We start from the raw sequence: 16,805 nt of genomic DNA on the forward strand, positions 1-16,805 counted from the left end.
CCACTCTTCTTCTAAGCAGTGACAAGAGGAGAGGAGAGAGGCCAGTTTGACATGGAAATTACAGAGGCACTGGGATTGTTGAGCTCTTTTTAGTGCTGGGGTGTTGGTGGCTTGGCTTGACTGCACGTTGGGAGCTAGACAGCTACTGGAGATGGCAGGAAACTGTTTCCTCCCACTTTTTGTGAGATGTGCCTCTTTGGTACCTTGCAACCACCCTTTTACCTGTCATGAGGGTTTCTGTGGAGGAGCACATCCTGCTCTGGGGAAGCTGCTGTGTAGCAACAGATCACAGAATCATTTGGGTTGGGGAAGAGCTGCAAGATCATCGAGTCCAGCCTGTGACTGATCACCACCATGCCACCCAGACCAGTTATTCCTTGAACACCTCCAGGGATGGTGACTCCACCACCTCCCTGGGCAGCCTCTTCCAATGTTTAACAACCCTTTCTCTGAAGGAATTCCTCCTGATGTCCAACCTGATCCTCCCCTGGTGTTACAGATCCTTCTGCAGAGACATCCTACCATCCAGCAGATAAACACTCCCACCAAACTTAGTGTTGTCTGTGAACTTCCTGAGGTTACATTTGATCCCCCCATCCTGATCATCAATGAAAATGTTTAACAGGACTGAATCTTGACTGCCTCAGTACTGGAATTCAGCTGCTCAGTGGGGTTTGCAGGCAGCTGCCAGTTTCCAGAAGTCATGGCTTGGATTTGTCCCAGGCTGGGGCTCTGAGCAACTTCCACCTGTGCCTCAAGCACCTTCTGCCACCACACCCCCAATTTAGAGATGCCACCAAGGGCCTGGGGATGGCAGTAAATGACACTGCACTAACATAGAGTTATTCCTCAAGTGCTTCTCTTGCTAAGGGACATGGTTTGTCTGTCCTCAGTAGCTTCATCTTATGCTCCCAGGGGATGAACAGGGAGGTGCATGATGAACACTGGTGTGCCAGTAAGGAGCTGTTGGCACAGCCCATCCTCTGAGATTGCAAAAATGGGTGGAAGTTCATCTTGGTTAAAGTTAAGCAGGGCCTCACAGAGGTGAGGACTGTAGAAGGGTGATTGCCTCTGGATTATTTGAGCTGTGGGTGTGTATTCCTGATGTCTGGGACAGGCAGAGTACTTGTTTTTAGATGATTTTGATATCCCAGCTGGCCACTTTTGTTACTCTCTGCTCAGACCAGGCAGGATGGGCTCTACTTTTTGAGCAAGGAGAGACTCATTCTCCCGGCTGTCCTTTGCAATATTTGTTTCTGTTGCCTTTTCATGTCACTATAGGGGAGCTCTGGGTGTAATATGGGAGGGAGGAAAGGTGGTCATAACACCAGTAAGGACAGAGCAGCTGTCACTCCAGCTGTGGTGTTCTCCCCTAGGTTGACCGGGTGAGCTACCTGCTTCAGGAGATCTACGGCATCGAGAACAAAAACAACCAGGAGACCAAGGTAAGGGTACCCAGGAGGCTCCCTCATCTGGGAGTTTCCTGCCTGCACCTTCTGCTTTTGAGCTTAACAATGGGGATTGTCAGGGCAATGTGGAGGTGCTTCCCAGAGTCAAGTCTGTGGCATTCCTGCAGGCCAGGAAGCCCAGGGATGGCAGATCATCCCTGGTGTCAGGCCCAAACAGTCAGTTGAGTTGTGCTGAGGTAATTTTGGGCAGCGTGAGGCTCTTGAGGATGTTCCCTGTGGCTGGGATTGCTAGGAGAGAAGGGCATCAGTGCCCTAGGGGTGTGTCAGAGCACGGATTTTTAGGGCTTGTGGAGAGCCAGTGTTGCTGTCTCTCTGCAGTCAAGGCAGTCATGGTGTCTGTGCTTTGTTCTTGTGGCTCCTTCATGTTCTGCTTGGGGGTTCTGCATGTTCCTGTAGTGTTTCAAACTGAGCTCTCTGGGGCTTGCAAGTGTCCAGAGACATTCCTCTTGCCCAGCAGGAGGGAGCACAGCACCCCTAAGGGATGTATACGCAAATGCCATAACCAGAAACATTTCCCATCTTGAGGCAGGAGCTGCTGCTGGATCCCAGCCTGCTGCACAGCCCTGCACAAGGTTGTGTGACTGCTTTATTCTTCCTTTAGCCTTTGTAGAGCTGCCCTTTGCTGCCACCTGGGCTGTGGAGTGTAGCCAGTGCTGGCCTTGGGATCACACCGCTCCAGGCTGTGGAGTCCATGGTTTGCACACAGTGGAGTAGCCACAGAGCAAAACAAGCAGGATTTCCTCTCCAGTGTCCTTCCCAGAGCATCCTGTGATCCCTGTCTGCCTGTGCCAACAGGTAGCACCCAAAGAGGCAGGAGGGAAAAGTATTTTCCAAGATTTTTCTTGCACAGGATCTACTAACAGGATTGAGGGTTTCTTTTTGGGCCTACCAAGGTCTTGTGATGATTCTCGTGATTCAGCAATCCCATGTTCCTGGCCCATCAGACAAGTGGCCTGGGGCCATTTTTGTTCTTCCTCATTCAGCAAATCATGTGAGTGGGACAGCAAAGAGCCTGCTCTCTCTTCAAAAAAAGGCTGGGTGAGGATGTGGCAGCAGCACAATTGCTGTTTTTACACTGAGGTTGCCCATGTGTTAGCCCTGGTGACCAAAGGGGACCCCAGTGAAGGTATAGAGGACCCCATCCTGGGTCATCATGGTGGGCTCTGGCACAACTCCTGTGACATCAGTGGGGAGACTGTGGAGTTTTCTGGTGTCAGTCTTGTGGCTGGAGAGTGAGTTTCTCTTCCAGCTTGATCAGTGGCTGTGATCCAATATGTGGGGCTCTGAGAGAGATGGGTATGAAGCATGTTCATGTTGAGTGGGTGCACACTGTGCCTTTTACCAGGGTAGCTGTGGGCAGGTGAGCACCCTGGCCTGGTTCTCCTACAGCTGCATCAAAGCTTGTGCCAGCACAGGGAGTGCAGGAGAATCACTCAATTGCTCTGGGGATCTGTGGAAGCTGGGCTGGACATGGCTGGAATGACAGGCAGCACACTTTTGGGGCTGCTCTGTCTGTGGGGAAGAAAAGCCAGAGTACCAAAAAGTTCACTTCCCTAATGACCCTGGAGCCACCAGGATGGGAGGCAGGAGCTTGTTCCTGGTCAGCCTCAGTCAAGGGGATCCCTGCCCCAAAATGGATTCCCTCTGAATAGAACATGGCTCTGGGGGAAGACAGCTCTGCCATGAATTCACAGTGCCCTGAGAGGAAGGAGTGAGAGCAGGGCTGTGTGGGTTACAGTTTGCTTTCCTTGAGAAGCTCCTGCTGAGAGCTGCAAAAAGAGGTTTTCCAGGCTTTTGGGTGGGAAACTCCATCAGGCTCCTGTCCCTTGGCAGCTTGGCATAACCCCCACTGCTCCCATGCCAACCCCTTGCCTCCCCTTACAGCCTTCAGACGACGAGAACAGCGACAACAGCAACGAGTGCGTGGTTTGTCTGTCGGACCTGCGGGACACCCTCATCCTGCCCTGCCGCCACCTCTGCCTCTGCAACTCCTGTGCTGACACCCTGCGCTACCAGGCCAACAACTGCCCCATCTGCAGGCTCCGTGAGTGCCCTGGCCCCCTCCCCAGCTCCTGATAAGGCACAGCAGGCTGGGAGGAGCGGCCTCTGTTAAATACCCCACCCTAAGGCTCAGCATCGCACGTGCTGCTGCTCTCACTGGCACCTGGAGATTGCTGGCACCTAGAATAAATGTCCTCAGACAGGAGAGGAGAGTGGCTCTCTATCCAGTGCCTCCCTGGCCACTCACCTCACCCTGGGGTGGATCTGAAGGTGCAGGTGCTCTGGGCTGTGCCATGTCAGCAGTTCTTGTGTTTTGGTGAAGATGATGGAAAATGCCCCAAAGGGAGGGATGGAGAAGCTTTATCCTGAGAATATCTGGCTGAGAGAGCAGCCAGTACCACTGGAGGGCTGTTCAAGTACATAGCATGATTTTTTTTAATCTTCTGACAACCTTACCCAGATTTCACCAGGAGGCAGGGATGAGATAAGTCAGTTTGGAGTCTTTTGCTCTGCCAAGAGTTAGGAGGATTTACTTAACCCCTTCATTACTCAGTCTCAAAAGATGGAAGAAACTTAAATATGTGTTTTGACACTAAGGCAGCATTTGCTGAATTCTGTGCATTTTCTCAAAAGCACAGAAGCATGGGAGGCCCTTGAGAAATTTGTGTTTTTGCTGGAAGGGGCAAAGTGTGTGTTTTACCCCCTGGTCTCTGAGGTATTTGATTGCTTCTAACTGAAAATTCTCAGGGAAAGAAATAAAGAACCTAAGATGGATGTTTGGCCTGAGAAGTTAAGTCCAAACATGGCAAAGAGCAGTAACCAAAAGCAAGATCTCACCAGAGGAAGGCGCCAGACAGCTTTGACTATAAGTAGCACATTATAAAACGCCGATTGTCTCATCTGCAGGCTGTAGGAGAGTAGGTTGTGTTTGTTTGGAAAATGCCCCCATCTCAGACTTCCTGGGAATTTGCTTCTGGGGAGTGCAGAGGCAGCAAGGATAGATTTGTACCTCTGTTCTCTGGCTCTAGGCTGATCCTGAAGGGGCTGACTGCAGCAAGAACTAGGGAGATGCCTGGCAAGTTCTCACAGCTGTATCAGTACAGATGTCTGGCTCGTTTGTACGCACCCTTGGCACAGAGGAACAAGCAATATTAAAGATCTGCAGATAGAAGAGATCTGCAGGGAGTGGAGATCAAAGCTGTGGTGGTGGGAGGACTGAGGGGTGGCTGTGCTGGAGACAGTCACTAACCCTTCAGCTGGAGCCCTTTACCACTACAGCTGCACCCCAGGGCTGAGGTTTGTGGGGTCTGAAGGAACCCAAAGAGGTTTTAATGGGTCTCGCACCCAAGCTGTAGCATACAGTGCACTCCTGAGGCTGTTTTGCTTTTGAGATAAAAAACACGAGCTCATGAGGCTCCTCATGTTTTTCTTATGAAAAAAATTTCTTATGTTGCTGTGACCTACCTTTAAGGGGAACTTCTCTGGGCCTCTGCACTTGTACAGTAGCTGAAGTACCCTGTCCATGACTGCACTGGGGCAGGCAGTGCCTGTTCTCCACAAGGGCTCTGCGTACCCAGACTTGTTCAGCCAGCAGATCCCTTCCCTGCGCAGATCAGTGGACTGGAAGCCCGGCCCCATCACTTGGCTTTGGGGCGCTCCATCGCCCCACTCCCCAGGCACAGGGGAGCTCCCCCATGCCAGCAGTGTTGTCTGGCAAGGCCAGGAGCTCTGGCATGGCCTGGCTCTGCTGGGCTGGGCAATCACCACCTCCTGTTCTCTCCAGCCTTCCGTGCCCTGCTGCAGATCCGGGCGGTGAGGAAGAAGCCGGGGGCTCTGTCGCCAGTGTCATTCAGCCCTGTCCTGGCACAGAGCGTGGACCATGATGAGCACTCTGTGAGTACCTGGTGATCTCTGTACAAAGCCTGGCCGCTGGTCTCAGCCTGACCAAGCAGCTAGTGGGTGCATGACTTGTTTGGACTGGTAGCTGGTGGCCCTGGGACCTCAGGAGGTTTGGTCACACCCTCCACTGAGGACTTCCCAAGCAGTGCCACCTTTTCTTATCAACCTGCTGGATTAGTAACACAACTGAATTGGAGGAAACAAATCCACAGAAATCTCAGGATGGGAAGGTTTCTTGTCTGTCCCAACAGAAAAGTGGCAGACTCTGGGCATGACAGGGTGGTGAAAACAGACCAGAGGAGTTCCAGTTTGACTTGCACACACATCTCTGTGGCAGCACATGGATGAAATGCCCTCGGCACTGGGGTTCTCCCTTGGCATGGGAGTAGAATGGCCTCCTTGTGGCAGCTTCCCTGGGTGTCTTGGCATGCATCTGAGGGAGTGTGGGATGGGAAGTGTTGTGCTGGTGGCCTCAGGGCCCAGTTGCATGTCCCCAGTGTGGTAAGGGCAGCAGCTCATTGAGCAGTGCTGTTGCACAGCTGGCTTGGGTGTGAGACACCGAGATTAAAATAAGGAGGAGGGCAACTGCATCTAGAACATCCTACAGGCCTTCATGGGAACAGTTACTGTCACAAAAAAAGGTTGGGTTTATCCATCTGCCCCCTGCTGCCTTCAGCTGGGGATGAGGAATAGGGTGGTGGAGAATCCCCGAGGGTTGTTGTGAAGCAGAGTGTGGCGTGTGGAGGACGCGGGCGCTGTCACCCGCAGCGAGGTGAGGAGATGCTGTGTGTCTCTTCCTGTCACTAACCTCAATAAAGAACTTCTTTAAAACATGGTTTTCTCTTGACAGCACCCCTTTAAACCCCTTAAGGTGAGCTCTGTCTCCCTGCCCAGCAGGAAGCCTAGGAGGGAAGTAAGAACAGTAAGTGGACTCGGCTGGTTGCACTTGGCAGCTCTCTGCCAGCAGTGTCACCTGCACGTGGCAGTTTTACACACAAGAGCTTGCTGACACTCTGGGTTTGGCCTGTGCCCCTGCCAGGCTATGACACTCCACATCCTTCACACTGGCAGTGAGATGCTCACACCCTGCACACATGATCACTGACATCCCTGGTTTGCCTGTGGAGGAACAAGCAAGAAGGAAGCAGCTTGGCACAGCTGACTATCAGGGACTGTCCCCTGGCTGATTTATAGTTGCTGGCCAAGATGTTTTGACAGCTTCATAGGACTGTGGGCAAGCTGCAGTCCCCACAGTCACCCAAAAGCTTCCTTGCACTTACCTCATCCCCTTGGCAGTTTGGTGTGGGCACATCTTGGTGTGGTTTGTGGTGCTGGGATGTAGAGGTGCAGCTGGAGCTGGTCTTGCATTCAGGAACATTGGCTGGATTGCTTTAATGGGAACAGAAAGGATGGAGCTTGTCTTGGCTGGGACCCTCTGAGTTGGTTTGGGAATATGTAACTGGAGTGCTGCATGAATGGCAGTTGTGGGGGTCCAGGAGCTGGGAAAGGTGAGGGAGCCCCCAGGCCAGTAAGGCTATTTGTGCCCTCTTTGTTTATTCCCATCAAATGCAGCCATGGCTGTCATCTCTGTCAAGGAGGTTGCAGTTTTCTTTTGCTCAAGCCAGCTCAGATGCTTGGCCTTTTAGGAACATGGCTTGCTGGGCTTGTCAGGTCTGGAGAAAACTGATGCTGGTTCAGGTTTGAACCCATTCTGGCATGACCTGGCTCTCTGCAAGCATCCCACAGGGACTGTCAGTGTTCCTGGTGGTGTGGTGTGAGTGTCCCAGAAGGGAGCGGTGTCGCAGTGAGGGTGTTGTAGCCATCTCCTGGGAAATTCTCCTCCAGCCTCTGAGCTGTGCTGTGCAACCTGAGCTTCCAGCACAGCAGTGAGCAGCCTTTGAACCCTCAGGGCCTGCTCTGCACAGCCAGGAGAAAAAGTCTCAAAGAGGGATCCAAGGGGGTTTGTCTTCCTGACTTTTCTGTACTCAGAACAGTACAGCTGAGCTGTCTGTTGATGAAAAGCTTTTTGGAGATGGCTTTTGGCCCCACCACCTACAGCTGGCAGCAGCTGGGAACCCATTCCTTGTTTAGCTGAGCTGTTTATCTTCAAACCTCATAACCTCACAGGACCAATACTGGGATGTGAGTTGGTGACTGACCCCAGGTGCCACTCATTTTTTCCTCCCCATCAGACCTAACTCCTCCTGTGACTACAGGTGAGTCAGTTCAGCACTCAGCTCACACCAGATTAGTGGCTGTGTTGGAACAGGCTGCTGGGCAGGTTCATCTGTAGGTGTGACTGGGACATGGGGCACACAGAAGTTGTGGAAGTTCATGGCCAGGCTTAGCAGCACCATGCCATCCTCTGTACAATTTAGAACCACCTCTTTGAGGACACAGGGCTGAAACAGCTCAATTTAATGCAGCCTGAACTGTGGGACTGTCACCTCTTGATTTGCACCAGGCTGGGCTTGAGCTACCTGTGGCCTCCTGGGCTGCAGCATAAACCTCATGTGCCCACAGGGTCCTTATGGTCAGGAGGACTTTTGGAGTTAAACCAGTGTTGATTTAATGGCTTTGCAAGGGTCCCTTTGACTGGCAGCTATGTGATTTACAGAGGGAATGGGAATTGGTGTGGTTTTCCTTCCTCCTTACGAGGTCAGTGGTTCTGTGATCCCTTTCCTGCCTTTTAGCAGAGGTGACTGTGCATGGAGCCATTGTTAGCAGCTGAGAGGACATGGGAGAAGTGGAATTGGGGTAGGCCTCAAGACCCATCTCTCAGCTGGTGCACACATGCTCCTCTCCTTCAGCTCTGCCTTGGTGACACTGGTGGTGCTGTGAAACAGCTGCATGTTCCATGGCTGGGAGCACAAGTGGGATGTTCATTGAGCTGGAAGGGTCTCTGAACCACTGGAAGAGCTTTCCGGGGAAAAAATCCAAATGTATTTTATAGCAGCTTTTTAGGAGCCTGCTTTCTCACTCCCCTTGCCCAGCTCTTGAAAGCACATCAGGGCAATGCCAAATCTCTCCAGCACTGCTCTGGGAACTTACCTGGAGCATCACCAGCATTGCAGCCCTGAGGGGAATGTGTGGCTATTGCCAGGGAAGGAGCCAAGGAGTTCTGGAGAGGTGGCTGTGGGTTTGAGCTGCCTGTGGGGCAGGGGTCTTCCAGCCTGGTGACATTTTCCTAACATCCCCCCTGTTTCTCACCCGCAGAGCTCTGACAACATCCCCCCAGGCTACGAGCCCATCTCGCTGCTGGAAGCGCTGAACGGCCTTCGCTCGGTGTCGCCCTCCATCCCCTCGGCCCCTCTGTACGACGAGATCAGCTACTCCGGGGTGGTGGACGGGATGCCTCCCACCAGCCGCCCGCTCGTGGCCATGGACAGAGCCCTGGAGGGTGGCCACCAAAAGGGCAAGTGCAGCAAGTCTCCAGACAGGTCAGCAGAGCACGGGGCCCACTCCTCATGCAAGCCCTGAGGCTTGGTGGCCACACACACTGGGAGTCAGGACAGACCTGGCTGGTCCCATCACTGCTAGCAGAGCTAACTCAGAATTTTAGGAGGCCAACAGCTACTTGTGCCAGGGACATTGTCCCTGTGTTCAACCTGAGGTTACAGCTTGTGTCTCCTAAGGGCTGGTTTTGTCACCCAGAGAAAGAGGATTTTTAACAAGGAGAATTTCATCAGAGAATCACAGAATGGTTTGTGTTGGAAAGGGCCATAAAACTCATCTCATTGCAACCCCTCACTGACAGACACCGTCCACTGTCCCAGGCTGCTCCAAGCCCTGTCCAACCTGGCCTTGGACACTTCCAGGGATCCAGGGGCAGGCAGATTCTCTGGGCACCCTGTGCCAGGGCCTTCCCCACCCCCACAGTGAAGACTTCAGGTGGAAATGTCTCCTTCCCAATGCACTAGAATTTACATTTCATGTCCAAACCTTACTGGATTTCAGCTTTCCATGGAACTCCTCAAGAGCAAAGGAATGGGGAGAGGAGTGACCTGGATTTCAGAGCACAGAGTGCTGAATTGAGATCCTGTAGTTCCTGTCTGAAGGCTCCTCTGTTGGCCCTGTGATGGAGGGTTTAGGTGAGGATAGGGGCCTGTTCAGATCAGATCAGACTGGGTTTGTTCCTGGCACTCCTCACTGTACTCCAGCCCAGATTTTCAGCTGGGAAGGGAGACCTGAAAGTGTGAGGAGCAGCGTGGGATCTGGGCCTCTTGTTGCTGTGCTGAAGTTTGGCACCACTTGGCTCTGTCCCACCCTGCTGCTGCTGTTCTCCATTTGGCCAATACTGGAGGCCCTGGCAAATTCAGCTCCCCAGTCTGAGCTCATGAGAGTTGGCTTGTGCTGCCCACAAGTCCTCCAGGCCCCAGGGTGCTGGCAGCTCCCTGCAAATGGAGTTTCTCTTGCTGCAGCACACTACGGTCTCCCTCATCCCCAATCCATGAGGAGGATGAGGAGAAGCTCTCCGAGGACTCGGACTCTCAGGCGGTGCTGAGTGGGGGTGAGCTGGTCCTGAGGGAGACGAGCTCTCCAGAGGTAAGTGTGTGCTTTGCTGCGGGGCTTCTGAGCCAGAGCTCTTCTGGGGGGGCTTCTGGGACATGGGAAGTGCCTCCTGAAGGGCCAGTGCCCAGAGCCAAGAGTCTTGGCTGCTTTATTTACCCCTAGGGCTCCATGGGGAAGGATGTAGTCAATCCCTGTGTACCTGACACCTCTTTGGGAGTGGAAAACCACTCAGCTGGAGCCATGGCAGAGCTGACCTTCCCCAGCATCCTGGGCAAGCCCAGCAGTGTTTGGGGCAGGGGTGGGAGCTGGGCCTTAGGAGCTTCCAGTGCCCATTGCTGGTAAGACCCCTCCATCCCAGCCTGTGGTGCTACAGCACTGGAATAGCCCCCTGTTCCTGCCTTGAACAAGGCCTGGCCCTGAGCACAGCTTCCTGGAGAAAACCAGAGCAGGAGAATGGCACAGCAAAGGCCTCCAGCTGCAGAAGTAACCTGTGCTCTCTCTCCTTACAGAGTGTGGCAGGTGAAGAGATGGAGGAGGCCTCATCCATGCAGCAGGGTAGGTGTGGGGGCAGCCAGACCTCGGCTCAGTGTTCAGTGCTGTTGTGGTGGGATGGGGACAACTGGGGAAGGAACAAATGAGCTCAGAAACATCCAGCCCCCTAAGTCCATCTCTGAGGCTCTGATCTTCGCCAGGGAAAGGTGCTGGGGTCTTTTCTTGGAGGTGAGGGAGCAAAATCTATGGGTCTCCTTGGTTTATTTGCCGAGCATCTCACCTTACTCTGAGCTTTACTCAAGTAGAGTTTTCTATGCCATGAGCTCTCCTTGCACCAGTGAGGATGCTACTGGGGTCCTGGTGAGAGCACATCCACAGTACTGGGCACACAGAATGGGTCTCTGGGATGGCTCTCTGGTGCTCAGTCAGCACCCAGAGGGCATAAGGTGAGAGAGGAATGGTGGGCACGTTTTGGGCCACGAGGCTGCACGTGAAGAGGTGGCACTGTGACCCGGGCCAATCCAACTCCTGGGACATCAGTGGGGCTGGTGGGGCCTGGGGAGCTTCCTCACGTGGAAGACCTCAACTCACCCTGGCCGTGACTGCCCCTGGTCCATGCTGGGGGCTGAGGGGCCGCACTCTGGGCTGGTTCCAGGTAGCCGCCCGCCCTCGGTTGAAGATGTGCTGCAGGACGGCGGCTGCGGCGAGAGCCGGAGCCTGACGCGGTCCGAGAGTGACCCCCCGGTCGACGTCTTCCTGCCAGGTAACGGCCGTGCCGTTGGGGCCGGAGCTGCCTCCGTGGCTCCAGGGCTGGGGGTGTGGGGAGCAGTGTCCCACAGCCCTAGGATGGGACTGGAACACTCCTGCCTGCTGCACGGGCTCCACTTCCTCCCAGTGGGCAGAGTGAGCGCTGGGCAAGGGGGGCTTATTCAGAGGTAGCTTGGTCCCCCTTCTCTCTCCTGCTCCCTCACCCTTGTGTCTCTGTCCTTCCCCTCCTTTCTTCTCTTTGGGCCTCAGTCACTCCTTGGCACAGTTCTGTATGACAAAGGCCTTCTGTGTGCTCCCAAATGTGCTCCTGCTTTTGGGTGAGGGAGGGGAACCACCTGGGCCAGGGGACTGGGGCAGTGTTGTCACGGTGGGGAGGGTCCCCCTGTGCCACGCCCATGGGACACTGCTGTCCTCACCTCTGACTGTTGTCATTGCAGCCTGTTTTCTTCCGTAGAGTCGCAGTCTGTTCTGAGTTACCTCTCTAATGTCTCCTTCCCTCTCTGTCTGCCTTCCTCCCTCCTGTCTTGGGCAGCACTGGGTCCTGATTCCTGCTCTGTTGGTATAGAGGAGTAAGCTGGTACGTCGTCTTGTTCTTCTTACGCATCCCTGTTGTGTGGGGCAGCAGGGCCCTCCTGGGAATGCTGGCAGAGAGTGGGGATGGGGCTGGTCCTGGCCATCGGGGCAGCAAACCAGCCAGGCTGCACTGCTGGCTCTGTCCTCACTCCCTTCCCATTTCTGGCACAGCATCCCTGCTACCCCTGAGTGCCAGGACACCAGGCAGGGCAGCAGAAACCCTTCCCCACTGGTTTCTGCTGAGCGTGGGCTCTGCTGCCTCCTGGACACCACCAACATCCTGGCCCCTGCTGGCTTCTCCCAGGCTGACAGTGTTCCCCCTCAGTGTCCTGTGTCCCACGCCTGACACTGAGTCTGCATCTGAGGGGATGAGTGGTTGGCTCCAGCCCCATCTCCCGTGGTCAGTCCAGGGCAGGAGGGACGGCTGAGCACCCAGCCACGGCTCTTTGCCTCAGGGCTCCCATTACTGAGGCTGAACTCCATCTCCTCACCCAGGCTCGTCCGACTTCAGCAAGACGCTCCCCGTCCGCGGCACCGGCAGCCCCACGCAGCCCCTTCTCTTCGAGCAGACCCGTCTGCACCTGGAGGACGAGCAGAGCCTCTCGTGAGCGGGGCCGGCCCCTGCCCCTGCCCGTGCCGCCGGAGCCCGGAGCCCGGAGCCCGGCCGGCTCCCCCGGGGACGCAGCGCGGGGTCTCGCACCGACGCGGTTTCGGCACAGCCTGTGCATGTTTCCTGGCGGTGGGTAGGGGCTGGTGTCGTGTTTTTACGTGGGAGGTGTCTGTGGGGCCGGGGCGGGGGGTTTGGGGTTCGAGTCGGCAGATGAAGGACACTACCGATGTATATTTTGTACTTACCGAGCACAGCCCTTTGCTGTCACTGCCCCTGTACATAGCTGTGGCCCTCCCTGCCTTGCCGGGGCACAGGGCTTCGCGGGAGCGGGGGATTGCGGGGGCCACCCCCGGCCCACCCCGAGGCAGGGGGGGACGCGGGGATCAGCCCCGTCCCAGCCCGGTCGGGGTGACCCCCGCGCCCCTCGGTCCCGCAGAGCCCGGCGCTGCCCACGCCGTGTGCCTTGTTCTGCTTCAGCGGGGGGTCCCGGGGCACATCCCCCCCACCTCCCCGTCTATGTTTGTAGTAATAAACCCGTGGAGCAGCCACGCGAGTCCGTGTGCGCCGGGGGAGCCGGGGGGGGGCGGGGAGGGGCGGGGGGCTCGGGCTGGGCGGGGGGGAGGGCGGGACGGGGGGGGGACCTTGTGGTGAGGGGGCGGGGCCAGGGTCGAGGGGCGGGGCCAGGGGCTGAGTGCCCGTACCGGGCTAATGCGCAGGAGGCGGGGCCAAAATGATGGGGCGGGGATTGTGCGAGGGGGCGTGGCCTGTGCGTAGTGGGCGGGGTCTCACGTTCCCGCCCCGCCTCCTTCCCGGCGTGCTCTTCGGCGCCCCTCCTTTCCCCCGCGCTTCGCTGCGATTGGCCGCGCGTGCCGCCGGCCCCCGCGCGCGCCGCTGCCCTAATAAGGCGAGCGGCGCGCGCAGCACGCCCGCCCCTCATTGACCGCCCGCCGGCTGCCCCGCCTCTGGCTCGCGCGGGGATTGGCGGGCCTCGCCGGGAGCCCATTGGCCCTGTGGCGCGCGGCGCGCTCCCATTGGCTGAGACAGCCGTCGGTCCCGCCCCCGCGGCGCCGTGGGCGCGGCGCATGCGCGGAGCGGGCGGCGGTGGCGCGAGGCGATGGCGGCCGTGGGGACGATGGCGGCCATGGGCCCGCTGCCCGCCATGGGCGCGCTGCCGCCTCTGCCCACGCTCGGCGTGCCCGGCGTGCCCGAGCTGAAACCGCTCACGCGGTACGAGGCGATGCGGCTCGGTCCGGGCTGGAGCCACTCGTGCCACGCAATGCTGTACGCGCCCAACCCGGGCATGCTGTTCGGCCGCATCCCGCTGCGCTACGCCGTGCTGGTGAGGGGCGGGCGAGGCCGCGCCGGGCCGGGGTTGGGATCAGGGCGGCGGTGGCGGGCGGGCCCTCGGGCCGGGTCGGGGCGGACTGGGCTGGGTCGGGCCGCGGGCTCCGGGGGCGGCGGGCTGAGGGGCGGTGGCTCCGCGGTAGTTCCCGTGCAGGGCGGTAGGATCAGGCCGGGCCCGAGCCCAGTGGGGAGCCCCCGGACCCGCGGGCTCGTCCGGCCGGGGCGGAGAGCCCTGGCGGCCGGGCCGCTGTCGGTGAATGGTCCTGGATGCGCCGGAGCTGCTAGGGCCGCGACGGAGCGGCCGCGACGCCTCCCGCGCTCCTCCGGCTCCTCCGGAGGCCTCCGTGACGCCCCCTCGCCCCCCGTCGGGGGCCGCGCCGTGCCCCATTAACACCCTGCGCCTCTATTGCAGATGCAGATGCGATTTGACGGACTGCTGGGCTTTCCCGGGGGGTTCGTGGATCGCCGTTACTGGTCCCTGGAGGACGGTCTGAATCGGGTGCTGGGCTTGGGTTTAGGCTGTGTGCGCCTGACGGAAGCTGACTATCTGTGCTCGCACCTGACAGAGGGGCCACATCGCGTGGTGGCACACTTCTACGCCAGGCAGCTCACCCTGGAGGAGCTGCACACCATCGAGATCAGCGCGGTGCATTCCCGAGACCACGGGATGGAGGTGGGACACCCGGGAGGGGTGTGCGAGCTCTCAGTTAGCCCAGGGAAGGCACCGCTTCCCTCCTGGGTCTGCCGGGCTGCCCTGGCCAGCCCGGCCGGGGAATGCACCGCAGGTAGAGCTGCCGGCGGCAGGTGCTCGCACCGCCCGTGGCATCGGCGTTAGGAACTGTGGCCGGAGTCGTGCCACAGGCTCCAGAGCATAGCAAGCTTGAGCTCCAGCTTTTCCCGGTGTCCACCCACGCAGGGATGAGCCCCGTGTTACCGCTTGGCCTCAGGATGTGGGCGAGGGCCGTTTGCAGCTGGGGGGGATCTCCCCCTGCCCTGGGCTGAGTGCCCCGGACTGGATCGTGACCTCGGTGTGGTGATGTCGCTGTGAGCCGAGTTCCTCCCGTGCGGGAGGCACCTTCCTGCTCCCGGGCAGCCAAGTCTGGCTGATGGCCCGGGCAGAACGCAAGAGCCAGGGCCTCCCCGCGCGCCCCCGGGGCGCTCGGTGGGTGTCGGCAGCCATGTGAGCAGAGGCAGCGGGGTCTGGGTTGCAGCCTGGTTGAGGGGGACTCATGGGTCAGCCGTGGTGTCCCCACGCAGGGCAGGGCTGGAGGGGAAAGTGGGACTCCCCATAGTGGCCTGGGGGCAGCGGGATCCCTCCAAAGGGGCAGAAGGGGGAGCAGAGCCAGGGCTGGGCAGGGAGAGCAGGGGCCTGGGAGCATTTGGGAAGGCAGTGTAGGGGCTTGGTGGGACTGAGGGCAGGCAAGGGCCAGGGCTGGTGTGGGAGGGAGGAACAGGACCTGGCACTGGGGCAGGGTGAGCCTGGGCCAAGGGCTGGCGGGCACTGGGTGAGGGTGTGGGGCAGAGGGGGTGTGGGGTGGGGGGGGATGGTGCTGCCGTGGCCCCTGCTGAGATGTGCCCGTGCTGTTGCAGGTGATGGGCATGGTCCGTGTCCCCCTCTACACCCAGAAGGATCGCATGGGCGGGCTGCCCAACTTCCTGGCCAACTCCTTCGTAGGAACCGCCAAGTTCCAGCTCCTGTTTGCCCTGAAGATCCTGAACATGGTGCCGGAGGAGAAGCTGGCTGAGGCGGTGGCTGCCACACAGAGGCCGAAGAAGGCGGCCATCGACCACGCCGGAGGGGCAGCAGGACACCTGGCTGCCCACAAGGCGGGCAACGAGCTGGCTAAAGCGGGCAACGAGCTGGGAGAGAGGGCAGAGCACCCGGGCATGGTGCACGCGGGGGCCGAGCAGCAGCTGGTGGGGCTGGAGGGCCAGGCCCTGGCGGAGCAGCTGGCGGGGGCCGAGGCGCTGGAGCAGTCAGTGGGGCTGGGCGCTGATGCTGTGGCGGAGCAGGCGGTGGCCGAGGTGATGGAGTGATGCCGCCGTGTTGGCGCTCAATTAAAAGTGGGTGAGCTGAGAGACTTCTAACTTTCCGACCCGTGGCTGGCTGCAGTGGCTGCCCACGAGATCCCACTGCCCAGCCGGGAGGGGTTGGGTTTGTCTAAAGCAGGGAAAAGCAATTTTATTTTTATGGCCATTAAACTCTTAGCGAGCTTCCCAGATCAACCTGCACAGCCCCTGCAGAGAGTTCATGTGCTTATGTGAGGGCGCCAGAGCCTTAGAATTGCGCTTTGATTTCAGGGACACACTGCTGCTGTCAGGTCCCCCTTTTGTTTGTAAGGAACAAAACATCAAATTTTTTAAATGCCCCGTCTTGACTTAGATGTCGCTGTGTTGGCTTTGGGCACAGCTGAGGCCTGGGCTTTCAGTTAAGCACCTCTGCCCATGATAGTGGCCGGGCTCCCACGCGGGGTGTTGGCACAATGGGGCAGCTGTGCCATGAATTCCCTCTGGGGTGTTGGGGATGCTCATGTGGGTCCCTATCTGGAGATCTGTGGGAGAAGGAAAGTGGAATAAATGGCTTTGCTGAAAGTTTAACACTCGGGATTGTTCTTGAGGGCACCCAGAGCTGGGCAGGTGCAGGGTTGGGGAGCACAGAGGCCAGAGGTGAAGGGCTGGAGCCATGGGTGGCAGGAGAGGTGTGGGCTGACTCAGGTGCTGCACCACTACAGCTCCTTAGAGTTTGGGTTGCTCCAGAATGGCTTGTGCTTCCCCAGGCTCCAGGCTGGGAGCAGTTTGTCCCAGGTGCAGGAGGGGCCTTGAAGTGGCTGAAGTGGGGACAGCCAGTGAAGAGCCCAGCGCTGCAGCAGCACATGGCCCCATCCATTTCAGCAGAGCCTTAGGAAAATCCACCCATCCTGCAGGAATGTTGGAAGGGCAGGCTCAGCCCTGGAAGAGCTGCTTCCCGTTCCCTGTCCTGTCCCCCCTCTACCTGCTCCAAGCTCAGCCCTGGCCTGGAGCAGGAGCAGCTCCCCCAGGATCCCCCCAGCCCCTCAGAGAAGGGTCTGTGGTCACCCTGCCATGGGGCAGAGAACAAGCAGCTGGTCAGAGGCAGATTCTCTGCAGGGACAGACAAC

General features: G+C 58.1%; 2 protein-coding genes across 4 annotated transcripts in view; both read left to right on the forward strand.

The window, feature by feature from the left end:
* MGRN1 (mahogunin ring finger 1) overlaps nucleotides 1–16,266 on the forward strand; it is a 52,822-nt gene extending 36,556 nt beyond the window's left edge. The window contains exons 9-18 of one of the 3 annotated variants that reach the window (XM_086854338.1): nucleotides 1,377–1,445; nucleotides 3,354–3,513; nucleotides 5,254–5,363; nucleotides 6,220–6,291; nucleotides 8,586–8,809; nucleotides 9,791–9,914; nucleotides 10,391–10,436; nucleotides 11,029–11,136; nucleotides 12,210–12,453; nucleotides 15,259–16,266. In XM_086854338.1, coding sequence (XP_086710464.1) covers nucleotides 1,377–1,445; nucleotides 3,354–3,513; nucleotides 5,254–5,363; nucleotides 6,220–6,291; nucleotides 8,586–8,809; nucleotides 9,791–9,914; nucleotides 10,391–10,436; nucleotides 11,029–11,136; nucleotides 12,210–12,322 — 1,026 coding nt within the window. In that variant the 3' untranslated portion in view covers nucleotides 12,323–12,453; nucleotides 15,259–16,266. Of the gene's footprint in view, nucleotides 1–1,376; nucleotides 1,446–3,353; nucleotides 3,514–5,253; nucleotides 5,364–6,219; nucleotides 6,292–8,585; nucleotides 8,810–9,790; nucleotides 9,915–10,390; nucleotides 10,437–11,028; nucleotides 11,137–11,673; nucleotides 11,719–12,209; nucleotides 12,454–15,258 lie in introns of those variants that run through there. The other 2 variants (XM_086854339.1, XM_086854340.1) reach the window with 2 other exon arrangements.
* Nucleotides 13,376–16,266, forward strand: NUDT16L1 (nudix hydrolase 16 like 1). Its single transcript, XM_086854343.1, has 3 exons — nucleotides 13,376–13,663; nucleotides 14,081–14,341; nucleotides 15,259–16,266. Exons 1-3 carry the CDS (start codon nucleotides 13,439–13,441, stop codon nucleotides 15,703–15,705), a joined length of 933 nt encoding a protein of 310 aa, XP_086710469.1. The 5' UTR covers nucleotides 13,376–13,438; the 3' UTR covers nucleotides 15,706–16,266.
* Nucleotides 16,267–16,805: the final 539 nt, after the last annotated feature.

The sequence above is a fragment of the Cyanistes caeruleus genome, chromosome 17, assembly GCF_971803275.1.
Source record: "Cyanistes caeruleus chromosome 17, bCyaCae1.hap1.1, whole genome shotgun sequence".
Taxonomy (NCBI): domain Eukaryota; kingdom Metazoa; phylum Chordata; class Aves; order Passeriformes; family Paridae; genus Cyanistes; species Cyanistes caeruleus.